The sequence below is a fragment of the Panulirus ornatus genome, chromosome 32 (genome assembly GCF_036320965.1).
Source record: "Panulirus ornatus isolate Po-2019 chromosome 32, ASM3632096v1, whole genome shotgun sequence".
NCBI lineage: Eukaryota > Metazoa > Arthropoda > Malacostraca > Decapoda > Palinuridae > Panulirus > Panulirus ornatus.
In genome coordinates this window covers 27,393,941-27,413,268 of record NC_092255.1, presented here as the reverse complement: position 1 = coordinate 27,413,268, position 19,328 = coordinate 27,393,941, and the positions used below count along the sequence as shown (strand labels likewise).

The following is a 19,328-nucleotide window of genomic DNA, read 5'->3' as shown; positions in this document are numbered from 1 at the left end:
CACGTTACATGCGCTGTCGATGAGTTATGGGATTACCTGGAAAACTGACTTGCGCCAGTTTTCTCTGAGGGCCGTGCCAGACCTCTGTCGATGTTGAGACTGGAAGACCGTCTGCACCGACCAGCTGGGGTTTGGGTGGCTGCCTCTCGCCCTGCGTGTCTAGCGGCAGAGGAGTAGCGGACACCTGCGGGACGGGTAACTTAGGGAGGTGGGTTCCCGAGGATGGACGCACCTGGAAGGAAGACATAGGTCGCTGTTACATATGGATGTTTTTTTGTTTTTTTTCACCATGTTTTGGATGTTATCAACCCTTTACGCTGCACGTGACAGCACCTGTTTGCTCTTACAATACAAAACGAGAATGTACATGAATTGATGGTTTCACGTCAGCCACGAGATATATATTTCACATGACCACGATTTACGGATCTTTAACAATACTTCCCATGATCCATGGTCATGACTGTACTGGTTACAAGACATAAACAGAAAAGTACTTATACAGCAGCCGTTGCTTTTGGTGAAACACAGTATACCTGACTACTAGTATAATCCAAACTTGCCCCGTATACCGCGGTAGCGAGGTAGCGCCAGGAACCCACATTCGCTCACCCCCATTCTCTAGCTGTTATGTGTAATGCACCGAAAAAACATACGTACGTACTTCCATACATATATACATACGTTATAGTCATGTGTGAATTTATTTGATTTTTTGTGTGTTTCCTGTTTTCCTTTCATGTCTTCACTGTAGTCAGTGTGATGATGCTGAATACATTAAGATCGTATAATCAATACAGGAATTATAAAATCTGTCGTTTGTACGTACGAGAACAGTAACGTGGAGACTCATGATAGCATTACTTAAAGCGGCGAAGTCAGCAACGTAATGTAGCAGACGGCCCACTGTATATCTATGTTGGGGTTATTGGCTGTCCACTGCTTATTTACTCATTAAGTCAGAAATGGTTCCATACAAATCAAACATAAATATGGACAAAAACTGTTTTTTCAATTCTTTGTTTTGAAGTCGTGTAACGGTAAGTCTTACTTGTATTTTACAGATTAGTAATAACAATCATCTATACACTTGTTGCATTACGTAATTTCACAGTGTTATTATCATGATGTGTACATCAGCAAGCGTACACTTGATCAACACCAGTTCTTTAAGTTATCAAAACATTTCTAACAGGACTGTTATACAAGTCTGACAAGTGACCAGTAAAGAAAACATTTCTTTAGTCACCCTATCCCAGGAAAATGATTTTCAAATATATACATATATATATATATATATATATATATATATATATATATATATATATATATATATATATATACACACTCTTATTCTATTTATCTATCATACTTAGTCGCTGTCTCCCGCATTAGCGAGGTAGCTCAAGGAAACAGACCAAAGAATGGCCCGACCCACCCACATATACATGTATATATATAAACGCCCACACACGCACACATACATACCTATACATTTCAACGTAAATATACATATACATACACAGACATATACATATATACACATGTACATATTCATGCTTGCTGCCTTCATCCAGTTCTGTCGCCACCCTGCCACACACGAAATGGCATTACCCCCCTCCCCCTCCAACCGCGCGCGCACGAGTTAGCGCTAGGAAAAGACATTACGCCACATTCGTTCACACTCAGTCTCTAGCTGTCATGTGTAATGCACCGAAACTACATCTCCCTTTCCAAATCCAGGCCCCACAAAACTCCATGGTTTACCCCAGACGCTTCACATGCCTGGTTCAATTCACTGACAGCCCGTCGACCCCGGTATACCACATCGTTCCAATTCACTCTATTCCTTGCACGCCTTTCACCCTCCTGTATGTTCAGGCTCCAATCGCTCAAAATCTTTTTCACTCCATCCTTCCATCTCCAATTTGGTCTCCCATTTCTCGTTCCCTCCATCTCTGACACATATCCTCTTTGTCAATCTTTCCTCACTCATTCTCTCCATGTGACCAAACCATTTCAATATATATATATATATATATATATATATATATATATATATATATATATATATATATATATATATATATATATATATATATATATATATATATAAAGCTTTGAAATAACTAAAGATATAGGTAGAGCGTATGAAATCATGTTTTCAAGATGAATTGTCCAACAATAGTGTAAGAAAGGTCCAGACCCGGAACTCAACAAACCACATTAATTCTCAACACGACCATAACACGACGAACCACCTCTGCTGTAGTTAATGAGTCCCTTTATATATAAATTTTTCAGAGATTTAAGATGGAAGATATGGTAGCTCTTGGTGGTAAATATCAGGTGCTCTACCAACCCCATCCACTATGCTCTGCTCAAACCCAAGGTACAGAAGGCGGCCATTAATTCCCCGCACGTCTGGCTAAGCTTCGTGCAGGTGTTTGTGAAGCGTTAGGAAAGTGGTGGTTCCTCGTGTTTTTCAGGAGGGTTGTTCAAGATAACCTGAGCACATGCCGTCATCAGTTAAGTATACAGTATCGGCTTGCGTATTCATCAGTTAAGCATAATGTATAATTTCTGAAATGTGGAATGGGAGTAGAATTCATGAAATGATATCTAAACAGACATGGCATGGCTTTCTAGCCTGGATCATACCAAGTTAATCTATTTGATGATTTCTAACTAAATCTAGGCAAAGAAACGTCTTTCTAAACTGCATTACTAACTGAAACAAGTGCTAAGAAAATGTCATGCACGAAAGAAATGTTAGGCTTAGACGAGTGCCGCCAGATGCGGACGAAGCACAGGGTTAACGTGATTCCATCTTTCATGTCTTGTAACATGGAAAGATTTTATTGCATTTAAAGAAAATGTGGATAATGTCCCGGTGTACAAGGGAAAATGTGTCAATGCATGAGCCAATGTGCATTCAGTGTGCTGAGTTTTTCAAGGTTTAAGGTAAGCTGGTGACAACCAAGGATAAGTAACAGTGTAGGAATCTGTTGGGTATGGAGGTTTTCGGGGCACACAGGATCTTGAGAAATATACATGAAACGGGAATAGGAAGGTTATAGATTTCATGTTTTCTAGTAAGAAAATATAAAATAATTCAAGCATCTATGGGCTGAAGGCTAAAACTATCTGTGGTAACGAGTTTAACAGTTCTTTTTCATTCTAACAACCTGCGAGGCTGACGGAGAGGTTGTCGGTGGTGGTGGTATGTACCGATGATGTGAGCCCGAAGTTGTGGAGACGGAGGGGCGTGGGTGCTGCTCCTGGGAAGGGGAGTTAATCAGGGTCTGGGGAGGTGATTCCTGGTTTAAGATCTGGTCGATATAATCTGAATAGAAGCCAAAGGGATCGTGGTCTTCGTGCAGCAGAGGAGGGAGGGTGTCATCTACGTTCGGTGGTGGTGCAGGGTTAGCCACCAACTGGGACGGCTCCTCCTGTGGTGAGGTGGGGCGAGGGTCTTATGTGTCGGTCTAGCTTTACTCTTACACACAATTGAAATCAGTGTAAGAAATACAGTTAATAAGAAAAAATCATATTATGGAAGCAGTCACCATTACCATGATGAATGATAAACATTAATTTTCTTTAACCTATTCTATGGAATTAAATGAATATTCGAAAACAATAACACGTATTACATACAAGGGATGGCTCAGGATATGGTATCTGCATGAAAAACATGTCTGACTGACTGACTGTTCAAAAGAAAATATATCACATAATCAGCTACACATGATACTATAATGTTAACCCTGCTGGTCCATTCTCTAAAGCTTAATTCTAATATATTTGTATGCAAAAAAAAAAAAAAAAACGAGGAACAAATCATTACTGAGAAAAAGAACGAATAACGTTTTAGAAATCATGACAAAACCCGGGCCTGACCCAGTGAAAATATCCATGTTGGTCGACTTCCCGGAAGTTCTGCCTGGTCTGAAGACGTGATCATATATGACCAAGTCTGTGGAGAGAATCTTACCTCAGCAAAATACTGACTTCCTCAACATCCATCGTGTACAGTAGATCTCTCTCAGCGGTTGATATGGTACTGATAGACAATGTCTTCTATTATACAAATTATTACTGATATAAGAACGTGGAGTTCAGATATCATCACTAAGTTAGCAGTGTGACACCGGACGCTCAAAGAAACGACACTGACCCACGCAGAGGACCAAATGTTATCAATGGTAAACTGTCGCCCACTGCTTACTTACAATATTTATTATAAATTATTATCATTATCAATTATCATTATCATTATTATTATTATTATTACTATTATTATTATTATCATTATTATCATTATCATTATTATTATCATTATATAATTCTCGTCGAATTATATCATGCACGTGAACGGAGGGAGGAGGTCAGGGACCTGCATGTATGGTGAAGCCAATGGTGTTATGACTCGTAGAAACGTACTTCGTTGTTATATAATTATGACTAGCTGTAAGGTGGGCCGCAGAGGACCAGCTACAATAGACGATGAAGGAGGGTGTGGTGCTTCCCCCTTCACAAATATACGCTACAGTATACGTAACAGTCTGTGTTACAGTCTGTGCTTCAAACGCGAGTTGGTTGTCACCTGGCTGAGAGGGACGTAAGGTTGCCAGTCTCGGTGAGACTCTGCCTCTGTGTTTCTTGTAGGGAACAGGCCTTTGTGTGCTCGACTTATCCCTGGGGCGACCCCGCCTCCAGCACCGGTTCGTGTCAGGCAGAAACAAACAAGCAGCTCTGATGTTGTTGTGGGTCGCATTTCAGGTAATGATTCTTGAACTTTCAGCTTGAATGTGTATGAATATTGTCGGTTGTTTCCTGTTAAAAATTGTCATATTTATGGTAGATTTGATAGTCGTGTGGATTTCTCTATTATAACAAGCCGGTTAAGGTGGAGCAGAGGGGAAGGGAAACAGTTTTGAGGAATACAGTTGTGGACACAGACGAGGTCTGCTGGCCAGCGGTGGGACGTGGTGTAGGCTGCCGGGTGGTGCTGGTAACAGCGCTACACCGCAGGTTACCAGCTCACGGGGGAGCTGAAGACAAAGTAATATCTGTGAGAGAGAAACCAAATCATGGCGAAAAAAAAATGGGCTCATGTTGAGAACTGCAAGAGGGTGAGTTGAAAGGCGAACCACTGAGAAATAACATGTTACACACTGAGAAGTAACATGTTACACACTGAGAATTAACATGTTACACACTGAGAAGTAACATGTTACACACTGAGAAGTAACATGTTACAAATTCTGTACACTGAAATCTGTCATTCAAAGTAACAATGTTGTTAACCCTTACACTACGGAGTGCGCTTCCTCCCCACATCCTGCCACACTGTCTTCCTCTGCTACTGATCCTCATCCTGCCACACTGTCTTCCTCTGCTACTGATCCTCATCCTGCCACACTGTCTTCCTCTGCTACTGACCCTCATCCTGCCACACTGTCTTCCTCTGCTACTGATCCTCATCCTGCCACACTGTCTTCCTCTGCTACTGATCCTCATCCTGCCACACTGTCTTCCTCTGCTACTGACCCTCATCCTGCCACACTGTCTTCCTCTGCTACTGATCCTCATCCTGCCACACTGTCTTCCTCTGCTACTGATCCTCATCCTGCCACACTGTCTTCCTCTGCTACTGACCCTCATCCTGCCACACTGTCTTCCTCTGCTACTGATCCTCATCCTGACTTCCTTACCTTGATATCAGGCTCCGTGGCGTTACCCTTCCTCTTGGTGAAAGGCGAGAGGATGTGGTCATCATCGTTGGAGTCTGTGCCGGGGATACGGTCTAGATGCCTACCATCCACCAGACCTGACGTGATCTTCTCCAGCGGTATGTTCACACTCCCGTTGAACAGTTCCTCACTATCACTGCTGGAACAGCAATACCGCCGTTACCAGACCATACGGACCATAACACAGGTAAAACTTAACGAAATTGTTCAGAAGTCTTACGTAGGTAATCAGATTATTAAAGAAAAAGAGAAATTATTTGTAAAAAGTTATGATATAGTTATAAAAAAAAAAAAATCGTCAGTTTCCGTCGTGTCTTCCATCACATTTAGCTAACTTTAAATCCTTTCCCAAAATCCACGTGAGATGTTCTCCTCCCACATGTCAAAACTCGGTCGTTACAACCAACCTGTCGTCTGCAAAAGTATCAAAGGGCAGAGGTTGCTCCTCCTTCCGGAAAGGTAAGATTTCATCTCTTATGGCGACCCCAGGGAAGAACTGGCCGTTGTCAACGAAGGGAGGCGTCAGGCGGAACACTGTGCTGGACTCGTTTGTTGCAGGGATTTCTGTGACACGGAAGATGGGCGTGGTGGCCGGCTCGAAGGAGGAAGTCGTGGTGGTGAAGAGAGTGGGTTCGTCAGTGGTGGTGGGAACATCTGGTGGTGAGTACGTAGTGGTTGGGATTGGTGGGAAGTAAGTGGTGGTTGGGATGCTTGGGGTCGTTGATGGGATTGGTGGGGAGTATGTTGTTGATGAGGCTGGCGGGGAGTAGGTGACGGTTGGGATGAGAGGGATATTGGTCGAGGCTGGCGTTACTGGGGAGTAGGTGGTGGCTACTGCAGATGGGGAGTGGCTAGCGGTGGGGGCCGGTGGGGCGTAAGATATACTCGGGGTGGAAGATGCGTATGTTGAGGTGATGGACGGGAAGGCACTGGTAGTGGGGAGTAATGGGGAGATGGACGAGAACGGTGGGATGGGTGTAGTGGAGATGGGCGTCAGGAACTGATGCTGGCCACCGTGCGGTCTGAGGCCTACGCCCACGATGACGGTAGGGCTGGTCTTCGGGGTCGTGTATACATGCGGCGGGTCGCCTGCGGGAGGGAAAGATAACAGAGTGTTCACGGTCTGCTCTGGAAATACTGCTACTGTCAGGTAAATGCTGCAGAGGGGAAGTACAGGTCTTGACTTATGTGTATGCTGGAGTTTAGAATTTAGAAGTAAGTACAGCTCAGTGGAGATTAGCCTGGAGGATGGTACATGTTGAGGGATGGACAGAGGAAGGCCATGACTGCCTGGGAAACACACACGACACAACCATGATTCCTGCCTGTCCTGGCAATCTTGGTGTTGTGGTGGGTGACGGACGTGTAGCAATGAGGAAGTGTAGGTAAAGTGATCTGGCTGTGATGCAGGAACCTTTGGTGTTGCCACATTGAGTATCAGGCCGCAGTGTTAGGGTCATGTCTTACAGCAGCTGCTGTGACTCGGTTCTGTGTGGTGATGCAACATGGCTGTGTGTCTGGATATTTTACGTGTTTGGATGTTCCACTTCTGTCTTGATAAAGAAGATTTTAGTTTTTATCTAACCTATTTATTTATCTATTTATTTTTTGCCTGGCATTTCGCTTCATTGTCAATAATTAGGGAATAAATAGGTTTTTGCTCTGGAGGTGGCGTGAGCTGTGTGTCCCGAGACGGTAAACAAGATTTGAAGATTTCATAACTTATCATTACAAGTTATGATATGAAACTATCATTCATAATAGACCAGCCACTCATGACGTGATCATTAAAAGTTTGCCGTATCTGTTAATACTTGTGGACCTTCACGATGGTCTTGCATGAGTACCTAACCTAACCATAATTTGAGTTACCTTCTTCATAAGAGTGGGTTCACAGACGTCGAGTTGTGTGCACTAGACTGACGCTAGGAGTGAGGAGGAACCATTACTTACTGGTCACCACGTGAGGCTTGGGCGTGACGAACTCGTGCAGGCTCAGGTGGGGTCTCTTGGTCGTGGCGTGCCGGGACCCCACGGGCGGCCCCTGCTTCACCACGTCCATGGTGTCGGGCCCGTCATAGGTGCTATGTGGTGCCACGTGTGACACCCCCTGGGTATCGTGTGGTGTCACGTGGAACACTTCGTAAGTGTTATGTTTGCTGTTTGATGTCAGGTGTGACACCCCGTGGTTGTCGTGTGGGCTGTGTTGTGTCACATGGGACACTCCATGGGTGTTGTGAGGCTTCACGTATGACACCCCGCGGGTATCTTGTGGGATGTGTAGTTTCTCATGTGGTACTACTTCATGGCTGTCATGTGGCTTGACATATAACACTCCCTGGGTGTCGTGTGGGCTGTGGAGTGTCACATGCGACACTTCGTTGCTGTCGTGTGGCTTGACATGTGACACTCCCTGAGTATCGTGAGGTCTGAGCAGCGTGACATGCGACACTTCATGGCTGTCATGTGTCCCTGATGTGGTAGCATGGGAGGGTGTTGTGTCATAGTGTGGTAGAGGTGTGAGGAAGTGCGTGGGTCCGTGCTCAAGAGTTGGCTGGATGTTGAAGAATGGTGCAGGTACTACTGACTTGTGGCTTGAGTCAGGTTTACTGAAGTGCTCTGGTTTACTCTTATGATGTGTCTTGATATGTGTCTCCTCCGGCGTGTGAATTGGCGGGCGTGGGGTAACGTGAATCGTCTTCAATCCAATGACAGAATTAGGTGTGACAGATATGGCGCCTCCCTGGTGCAAGCTAGGGACAGATATGCTGCCTCCCTGGTGCAGGCTAGGGACAGATATGCTGCCTCCCTGGTGCAGGCTAGGGACAGATATGCTGCCTCCCTGGTGCAGGGTAGGGACAGATATGCTGCCTCCCTGGTGCAGGCTAGGGACAGATATGCTGCCTCCCTGGTGCAGGCTAGGGACAGATATGCTGCCTCCCTGGTGCAGGCTAGGGACAGATATGCTGCCTCCCTGGGGCAGGCTAGGGACAGATATGCTGCCTCCCTGGTGCAGGCTAGGGACAGATATGCTGCCTCCCTGGGGCAGGCTAGGGACAGATATGCTGCCTCCCTGGGGCAGGGTAGGGACAGATATGCTGCCTCCCTGGTGCAGGCTAGGGACAGATATGCTGCCTCCCTGATGCAGGCTAGGGACAGATATGCTGCCTCCCTGGGGCAGGGTAGGGACAGATATGCTGCCTCCCTGGGGCGGGCTAGGGACATGGGTTGTAGGGACGTTACCTGCATGAATCTTGCCTTCTTTGCCGGAGATGATCTGTCCTTCACCAGTAACGTGGAACTTTTTGAAGTGGCTACCCCCGGTCTGTACAGGGCTGCTGATGCTACTGTAGGAGCTGACGGCCGGGAAGGGCGTGGTACCGATGCTACTGAAGGAGCTGACGGCCGGGAAGGGCGTGGTACCGATGCTACTGTAGGAGCTGACGGCCGGGAAGGGCGTGGTACCGATGCTACTGAAGGAGCTGACGGCCGGGAAGGGCGTGGTACCGATGCTACTGTAGGAGCTGACGGCCGGGAAGGGCGTGGTACCGATGCTACTGTAGGAGCTGACGGCCGGGAAGGGCGTAGGGCCAAAGGTGCTGTACGAGCTGATGGCCGGGAAGGGCGTGTTGGGCGTCGTCAGCTGTGGGCCAGAGGGTTTATCATGGAAGACGACCGGTTTCTGAAAGAAGGCAAAACTAAGACGCCATTTGTTAAACATGTGATTGTCCAAGACAGACAACTTATTTTGTGGACAAGAAGGGGAATTGTTTACAAATTTTATCAACATTAAAGCTATCCAATTTGTACAGATCTTCACTAATGATAAGGTTATAATTCTTTGTGTATTTAATCTATCTATCTATCTATATATATATATATATATATATATATATATATATATATATATATATATATATATTATTGGAAAGGATGACAATTTTGCGCGTGATCAAGATATTCCTATGAGTCCACTTATCGGTTTCATTTTCCCCGTGGACTCGGCGTGATCAACTAAATTCCTTTCTTATCCACAGGGAAATGAAACACGGTAAGTTCCCAAGTGCACTTTCGTGTAATGATTACATTCTTTCTTGTATCTCACCTGACGATGTGATTATTACACGAAAGTCCACTTAGAAGATCTTGGAAAATCTAGAATACACAGGAAAAAGTTGAGCGTTGCGTGGTAAGGTGTTGGGTACGAGATGGAGAGGTGAGTGTATGGTTTGGATGCAAGTAACCCACACATGCATGAAGCCAGGAGAAAGAAAAACAACAATCTAGGTTAATTAGGAGAATGTGGCTGTTACCCTGGTGCTGCTGGGTCACTGTGTCACCATCACTAACCCTCTGCCAGACCTAGACGGTTGTGCCTCCCTGCCAGCCCGCCCGTCTGCCACCTGCTACCCCCACCCCAGTCTGCTGTGAACATGAGCGTCATCCCATCGTGTCCGTGGTTTGCCTCCCGGGAGCTTGTTTACTGAGGCCGGTCTGCTAACACCAGAGGTAAGTACTGAGTCCCATTGGCTCTCCACACAATTTTCAACTTGGGTGAAACTAGAGAATTTGTTTGTTATATAATCATAAACATTCTATAATTGTACAGCTTTTATCAACGACATTACCCACAGTATTATCAAGCAACACGATATTGAACGCTGAAGAATCGTAGCAGTGTTCAAGGCATCAAGGCAAGTAAATAAGTTGTAGTTAACAAGTAGCATGCGTAGTGTTCTTACTACTAATACATTGTAGGTCAACCAGCAATATCACACTCATAAACTTGCCTTTATTTACGTTGATTCCACAAAATGAGTTTGTCAATACATCTGGAAGTCCTGAGGACGCGCTGGGAGGGCGGTTTCTATGTGTGTGTGTGTGGTAAAATGTGCGTTCATATGGATGGGTATTTGTTGTGTTACCGTTGATGGGTTGGTGTTTCTGTGTCTCCAGGGAGTATTCGTAAATTGGTGTTTATATGAATGACCACGTGTGTGTGTGTGTGTGTGTGTGTGTGGTTACCTATATTTCATCACCTGTTACTGCGTACAGGAAGGGAGCTTTACATTACGTTCATGGGCTCCCATATTTTGGCTTCACTTATCTGTCATCCACTATTGAACTTCCTACCGCTATCAACATTCGCCCATCTTTAGCATGTTCAACACGTTCATCCCTCTATTACTTAATGCCATTTTTTCTGCCTATCCTTCGTGGCACACTGGCCCAGTGTTAGGATATGTCCTCTAGCCGCGCGTTCGTCTCGATTTAAAACTGGTATGTGGTATCATCGTGTCTTCCCTTAACTTTATTCCACTATGGGAGCATCATCCTTCACGTTCCGCTAGACCTCCTCCAGCAGCTCTGTGTTTTCTGAAGATACCAAGCCAATGGTGAGTAATTAATGACCCACATCAACAGTCCGTGGAGGGATGCTCCGTTTACACTGCTGCCTCATCTTCTAGCTGGATAGGTTTACACTTGTCGTCGAGTAAGTGATTCTTGGAATGTTTAACTTCACATAATTAACAATCCTGTGTGGTACCAGCCAAGGCCTGTCACTGAGGTCCGGTCGTGGACCGAGTACTTGGTAAAGACCACGTCTCTTGAGAGGGTCGGGTCTGGGAAGCTCCCGACCAAGAGGACTGCTGTACGAAGGCAGGCAGACTGCAGCATCGAGTGTTGTGGAGGACGGGGATGACTGAGGCAGGCGGACTGGACCTCTCACTCAGAATGACTGACATTTAACCCGTTGGTGTCTACATATTATGTATGGTATAGTGTCAGATATCCACCAACCTCGTGTATCCTTGGGTAAAACACTTGAACGTTGATTATTGCTATGTATAATCACTACTGTGGCATGTTCCGTCACGAAATGTACGTTACACTAATGTTTCATAGTTAAGAGTCCACGAAAGTGAAGCACAAGCGCTTAGATATACTTTCTGATCATACACTGGGGTGCGATATATATATATATATATATATATATATATATATATATATATATATATATATATATAATATATATATATATATATATATATATATATATATATATATAAACAATCATGAATAGGATAATTTTTTTCCTACCTTCTTTTTCCCGTTTAAGCGAGGTAGCGTCAGGAACAAACGAACAATGGCCTCATTTGCATACACAGTCTCAAACCGACATGCATAATGTATCGGAACCAGAGCCAACCCTACATGGCCAAGCCCCACATATTACTCCGTCGTTTACTTTGGCCACGTATGCCACATCACTCCAGTGCATGCCTCTCTCCCTCATGCACGTTCAGGTCCCGATATCCCCTGAGCCCCCTTCATTCCATCCTTCCATCTCCCTGTCAGTCACCCCATCCCCTTGTTCACCCTGCTTCTGACACGGATATCCCCTTGTTCTGTCTCATTATTTTCCTTCTTACGCCAGAACAGTTTCTCAGTCGGCAGCACTTACTACCACACGTCTCTCTTATACTGTCATTCCTAACACGTTTCCAACCCTGTGGATCATGCAATCCAAAAATGGTAACATACAATCATTTTCCAATTACGAAGTCAATTTGGTAGATGGTAATAAATTGTAAAGTAAAGGCAGAAATGTTTATACATTTTCACTTGGCCAACTACAAAGAGATCATATATACCTAAACCAGATTGCCTGAGAGGGTAAGATATCCCTTATCAATTATGTTTATAAAAACTCCGTGTATATCTAACATAATACTGATAAGAGTTACCCATCACCATACCAAACGTCTGAGCATAATATTCTCCATTAAATTGAATTATACAGTTTTTTATACACAACTTCATCAGTTCATGAAACACAGAATTTGAAACAGGCAAGTCAAGATTAGCCAAGGCATCCACCATATATTCTAATAAGTCATCAACTGGAACTTTTGTGAACAAGGATGACACATTCAAACTTACAAGTTTGAAATCAAAATCGATCTGGCTTTCGATATTATTAAGCTTGTTAACTAAATCTACATTGCTCGAGAATTTTTACATATATACATATATAAAACACAATTACAAAGGGGTAAGACCCTGCAAGGCGATGTGGTTTACATGTGTAGATGATGTTCTCTGTGCTTGGCCAAATGAAAACTTACAAGCATTTCTGCCTTTGCTTAACAATTCATTACCTTCCATCAAATTTACTGTGGAAGTGGAAAATTATTGTGTTACCATTTTTAGATTGCATGATCCATAGGGATGGAAACATGTTTAAGTTTAGTATATACAGAAAACCCACCACTGTTTGTTCTTATATTCATTATAACTCAGCCCAACATGACATAGTTAAACTATCATCATTCCAGTCATGTTCCTTATGACATTACGTATATGTAGTCCAGAATTTACTGATGAAGAGTTTGAGAAGATATATCTTATTGGATCCAACCTAAAATATCCTAGATATTTCAATGATAGATTTTACCTTAATTTCCAACTTAATCATTTTAATGTGAATATAGGCTTCAGCAATAATTCTATTAAGGACATCTTAAAAACTCGCCAGAAAATACTGAGGGCTGTGTTTACAGAATACACTGTAAAAGCTGTAATGTTTTATGTGTAAGGATCTCTTTGTTAGACTTAGCAACATAAAAGTATAAAAACAGGACGTTTCAAAGGTTTTGTTTAATCATCTTGAAAATTATGACCTGGGTATTGACTGAAGTAGTGATAATTCAGTTATAACATGCAACCCCTTGACCAAGAGAAATATCATGAAATCTTCGCTTATTATATACACAAAGAATTGTAACCTTAATATTAGCAAAGGTTTATACAAACAGGATAGCTTTGTCATAGGCAAACTTTGTAAACGTTTCCTGTCTTGTTCACATCATAAAATTTCATGACAGGCATGATGCCAGATCCGAATACCACAAACCGTAAACACTTGAGTACCAACAGCGTTTTAGCTCCGCTTCTCCTGTGTATAATACATACAAACTGTTCTACGTCTTCTATATCATTATTGCATCTCCCTGAAGATGTGATCATTACATGAAAGTGCGTTTAGGAACTCTTTGTGTTTCATTATCCCTCGTGGTTATCAGCAAATACTAGAACACGCGCATTACTTTGACCTACCGCAATATATATGTATGTATATTTTTTGATAACGTAACCCTGGAACCTCTTTTACAGTGCATCTGTAGCTCTAAGGCTACGCTACAATAAGTAGCAGGGAAACGGACTTATTTAAGAGATCCAGCATCATCGTAGATGATTTTGCAATTGTGGTGAACGTGTCGTACAGTTTTGTAAACAATATCATTCTTTTTTCTAAGTCGATGTTTGAAGCATACTAATGCTGATCAGGTGCACCAATATCCTGCTAGTATGATAGAAAGTGTACATCTGTACTCGAGCAGAACATACAGCAGGTACAGGAGCAGAGGACCACATGCAACACGTACAGGAGCAGAGGACCACATACAACACGTACAGGAGTCGAGTGGTACGACTGATTATATACAGGGTAGCGACCTTGATCCGGGTTATTGTGCCCTCACATCCCGTCAGTCAGTAAACTACGTGATGGGATATCGATCTCATCTGACATCTTCCAGTCTTATAAAAACACGTATTAACTCCTATGGTGTCATGGAGGAAAATATAATGTTTGGTCTTCCTTCGGAATTACTTACAATTGGGTTTTTATCAAGAGATAACCACACGAAACTTCAACACTATTTCAAACACGAGTTGGGTGAGCATCACTGGCCTTACAGCTCTATTTGGGTGTCGTTATGTTGTATTTTCCAGTGTAATGTTGTCAGAGTTGGATGTAGAGTAACGTGAGAATATTAGTTGTGTGTTGTTACTGAGAGATGTGGCTACATGTGTTTTGCGTTGGATTTGAGTTGTATTCTGTTGCTACTTGAAGTGAATCTGTAGTGTTAGCTTGAAATACGTGTCTTGACTTGCTTGCCCGCCATTGCCTTTCTGAGTGTGCAGCGAAGGAAATACATAAAGAGCTGTTAGAGTTGCTAAGGAAATATCTATATACACAAAACTGGCACAAGAGTTGCCAAGAACAGGTCTATATACACAAGTGCGTCCAGGGAGATCATGTGCCAAGTTTATACAAGTGCTACTATATACACAGTTAAAGATTAGTATCATATTAATCAATATCTTTAAGTGATGATCAGTAAGTTATAAAGGTTAGACTTGTAATCAACATCTTTGTTCACTGTTAATCTGTAAGTTATGAGTAACATATTAATCAATATTTTTGTAAACTTGATTAATAAATCATTAAGATTAGTATATTAATCAACATATTTGTTAGATGTTGATCAGTCAGTGGTGGTGAGTGTGTGGGCACGAACCTTTACTGTGACGTGTGGAGGCGGGGACCTGACCACCTGCTGGTCGTTCTCGTCGTCGTTCTCGAATGCGTTATATTGCCGATGCTCACGACTGTGGTGGTCGTCGTGGTGGTCGTTATCGTCGTCCAGGGTGTGGTCGTCACAGTTATGGGCATAGTCAAGCTTGACAACAGTTGAGGGTTTGGGCGCGCCGTACATACGCGAGGGAGGCGGGTGTGGTGTGGTGGGAGTCTGACTGTGTATGTGTAAGGGCGGTGTGTTCAGAGGTTCCCCGTGGGCACGTGTGGATAAGGATGGTGTTTGTGGAGGTCCTTCCTGTACATGAATGAATGGCAAATGTGGTGTTGTGGGAGATCCTTCATGTAACTGTATGGGTGGTGAATGTGGCACTTTTGGAGGTCCTCTTTGTGTGTATATGTGTGAGGAATGTGGCGTTTTGGGAGGTCCTCCGTGTATATGTATGGGTGTCAAGTCTAGTGTTGAGGGAAGTTCCTCATGTACGTGTATGGGTGGTGGTAAAGTTATGGGATGTCCTTCATATATATGTATAGGTGGAGGATGTGGCGCTGTGGGATGTTCGCTGTGAATGTGCAGGGGTGGTGGTTTTGAAGGGCTTCCCTGTACATATGTGGATGGCAAATGTGGCGTGTTTGGAGGTCCTTCCTGTACATGTGTAAGTAATGAAGGCGGTGTTCTGGGAGGTGGACCGCACATATGGGAATGTGGAGTCGGAGGCTTGAACGTTGTCTGTATGACCGTAGGTGTATACGGCGTTGTGTATATGTGTGGAGGGATGGTAGGTACATAGGGCGTGGTGACAGGCACAAAAGGCTTGGTAGTCGGCACATGAGGCGTGGTGACTGGTATGAAAGGTTTGGGTGTTGACCAATGGGGCGTGGTGACTGGTGCAACGGGCCTAATGGTTGGCACATGGGGCGTGCTGACTGGTACAAAGGGCCTGGTGGTTGGCACATGGGGCGTGGTAACTGGTACGAAGGGCCTGGTGGTTGGCACATGGGGCGTGGTGACTGGTACAAAGGGCCTGGTGGTTGGCACATGGGGCGTGCTGACTGGTATAAAGGGCCTGGTGGTTGGTACATGGGGCGTGGTGACTGGTACGAAGGGCCTGGTGGTTGGCACATGGGGCGTGGTAACTGGTACGAAGGGCCTGGTGGTTGGCACATGGGGCGTGGTAACTGGTACGAAGGGCCTGGTGGTTGGCACATGGGGCGTGGTGACTGGTACAAAGGGCCTGGTGGTTGGTACATGGGGCGTGGTGACTGGTACAAAGGGCCTGGTGGTTGGCACATGGGGCGTGGTGACTGGTACAAAGGGCCTGGTGGTTGGTACATACAATGTGGTCACACGGACTGGAGGTGGTTTGGTTATGAGGACCTTGAGAGGCGGCGTTGGCTTGGCCACAGGTGTGATGGGAGGATGAGCGGACGGTTGTCCGTAGGTGTGAGCTGGTGTGGTCGGTAAAGGTAGCTTATACAGTGGTGGCGGAGCTTTGGGAGGCTGATACACAGGTGGAGAAGGCTTGGGAGGCTCATACACGGGTGGGGAAGGCTTGAGAGGTTCATACACGGGTGGGGAGGGCTTGAGGGGTTCATACACGGGAGGGGAGGGCTTGAGGGGTTCATACACGGGAGGGGAAGGCTTGAGGGGTTCATACACGGGAGGGGAAGGCTTGGGAGGTTCATACACGGGAGGGGAAGGCTTGGGAGACTGATATATAGGTGCAGGTGTCTTTGGTGGATGATAGTGATGTGTGTCTAGGGAGGAGTAGGAGGAGGTAGGCGTGGGTGGGGATGCGTAGGAGGAGGTTGGCTTTTTGTACAGAACAGGAGTAGTTGTGTGGGGCGTCAGGTGACGTACAGAATCACGGTACAGACGCGGGAACAGCACCACCAGGAACTGCCTCTTAGACCTGCACGAAGTGAGAAGTGAATGACCTCCATTAACTTTGTAATCATCAGTTATTGCATTATATGATCTTACGAAACATTTACACTCACTGCACAGTCATGCTGAACATATGGCAATGTAGTGCCAACACTGAGAGAAAATAGTTGAGTTATCCGGTCGTGGTTATGTTACGGCAGGTATGATGTATCATGCCTGTCCTGTCTCTGTTAGACCTTGATCGGTTGTTGCTTCCCTAATCACCTAATCTTAATAATCAGACTCCTTCATATTTCCCATCGCCTTTCTTATTGCTTCTACATATTTCTATCTTTCCCCATCTTTATCTGTTTTTCTACTTTGTTCCTCGTTTAAAGAGTCTTATCATTCCTACATAGAAGCAGGTGGCGAGTACTGGATCTCGCTCATACGGGAGTCAAGTCAACATGTAATGTATCATAGAATGTTACTTGAGGCGTTGTCGTGTGATGTTGTACACAAGAAATTGGACGTGATGCAAACTGTCCAGATTATTAGGTAAGTTTCTGCTTATGTGTTGACAGAGGATCATGGCACATGATATGCTGAAGACGTGACTAGGGTGTAACGTTGCTCTGTGTCTGGTGGTCTCCTAGATCTGTTCCTACTTGACAAACAACAGAAACGGAGAAACTGTACAGCTCAACAGAAGTAACTCCTGTTCATGCCAGATGCTTCATTATGACAGAGTCTTTTAAAGAGTAATCATTGAGCCGACTCATCTTAAGGTAGTTTTCAAGTGAATGTAAAAGATTTTTAGTAAGTTCCCCCAACTGTACCATGACTTTAAACAGTGTGTTGTCGTGTTGATGACTGTAGTTACCAGTTGCAGGTAACTAGTTACAAGACTCACATGTTCGTTATGGTGTGGAAGGCGTCTTCAGGTAGGGTAAGTATGTACTCGATGTATTCCACGTCCAGCGGAGGCTTCAACACCTGCTTCAGGTCCGGGATGTGGATGGGATGTGGCGCCGCCACCTGAGGAACCTATACACATCACACAGGCTCAGGATTTGGTTGATTAATCGCGTCAGCACGACGCCTGAGCACGAGGGTACGACCCATGGTCATGATGTCTGGGCTAAAGGTCACCTTCATCATACTCAAGGGTCGTATCATCTTACTCTGGGAGTTCAGGTACTTGGTAATGTCTTGTATATATCATCAGTGATGAGATATATAACATAGAGGGGGTTTAATAACAGGCTGTGAAACACAATGTAAAACTTGAACACTCGTGATGTATCAACTGTTAATGTCAGTAGAAAGGAAGTGCTGTAGGACATGCCTGGACTGTGGTACGAGGCTGACGTACCTTTATTGGTATTTTGGGAAGCGTGTCCACCTGCAGAGGCGTCAGATGGACGCCCACTGGTAGGTCCGGCACGACGCTGGGCACGACGTACCCCTTGGCCACACCTCTTTGGAAGTAGGGCCTGCAGAGACATGAGATACCTCATGACAATATATACTGGTAACCATTCTGTCTCACTGGATGATGTAGGTTACGGTCAGCACAAGACAGCTGACGAAGTATTACTGGGATTCCATAATAATCTAAACTACCAAGAAAAGAAAAGAAAATGGAAACATGTAAATAGAGAGTATGACTGGCGATAGACGTAGTGAGCAGTTGCCACTGTTGACAAGTGCCACCTTGCGTCATGCAGGTAAAGGCTCTGTCTTAGGAAGGGGGACGTTTCATCACATTGTGGTGGTCCTCAGTCATTATTCTGCCTCACATTCTGGTTGGTCACTGCCTGCAAGGAAGCTCCAGTACCAAGCATGTCTCTCTAAACAAAACAAACTTGCATCAAAACCATGCCATTTACACTGGCCACTCCCGATCCAGCAACATATCTCTCTGGTCCTTTAACAGATAAATGCATCTTATCTTCTCCATCCCTGAAATATCTAAGGGTTCAAGTTGTCTTGTTTTTCACCCAAGAAGTCGACCCATCAGTTCTTCTCTTGTGCCCAATCCTTTACTGTGGATCATCCCTGCCAGGCCTCGTATCTAGATGTGGACCATCCCTGCCAGGCCTCATACCTAGATGTGGACCATCCCTGCCAGGCCTCATACCTAGATGTGGATCATCCCTGCCAGGCCTCATACCTAGATGTAGATCATCCCTGCCAGACCTCATACCTAGATGTGGATCATCCCTGCCAGACCTCATACCTAGATGTGGATCATCCCTGCCAGACCTCATACCTAGATGTGGATCATCCCTGCCAGACCTCATACCTAGATGTG

General features: G+C 44.7%; 1 protein-coding gene across 5 annotated transcripts in view; it reads right to left on the bottom strand.

Moving 5' to 3' along the window:
• The window catches only part of LOC139759245 (uncharacterized), a 35,587-nt gene that overhangs the window by 4,674 nt on the left and 11,585 nt on the right, over positions 1 to 19,328 (bottom strand). For 2 of the 5 annotated variants that reach the window (XM_071681363.1, XM_071681364.1), the window contains exons 3-10: positions 18,387 to 18,507; positions 17,925 to 18,058; positions 15,128 to 17,057; positions 7,713 to 9,441; positions 6,167 to 6,848; positions 5,721 to 5,898; positions 3,189 to 3,452; positions 37 to 232 (exon numbers count right to left, since the gene is read on the bottom strand). In XM_071681363.1, the coding sequence (XP_071537464.1) occupies positions 37 to 232; positions 3,189 to 3,452; positions 5,721 to 5,898; positions 6,167 to 6,848; positions 7,713 to 9,441; positions 15,128 to 17,057; positions 17,925 to 18,058; positions 18,387 to 18,507 (5,234 nt within the window). The remainder of the gene's footprint in view (positions 1 to 36; positions 233 to 3,188; positions 3,453 to 5,720; positions 5,899 to 6,166; positions 6,849 to 7,712; positions 9,442 to 15,127; positions 17,058 to 17,924; positions 18,059 to 18,386; positions 18,508 to 19,328) is intronic. The other 3 variants (XM_071681365.1, XM_071681367.1, XM_071681366.1) reach the window with 3 other exon arrangements.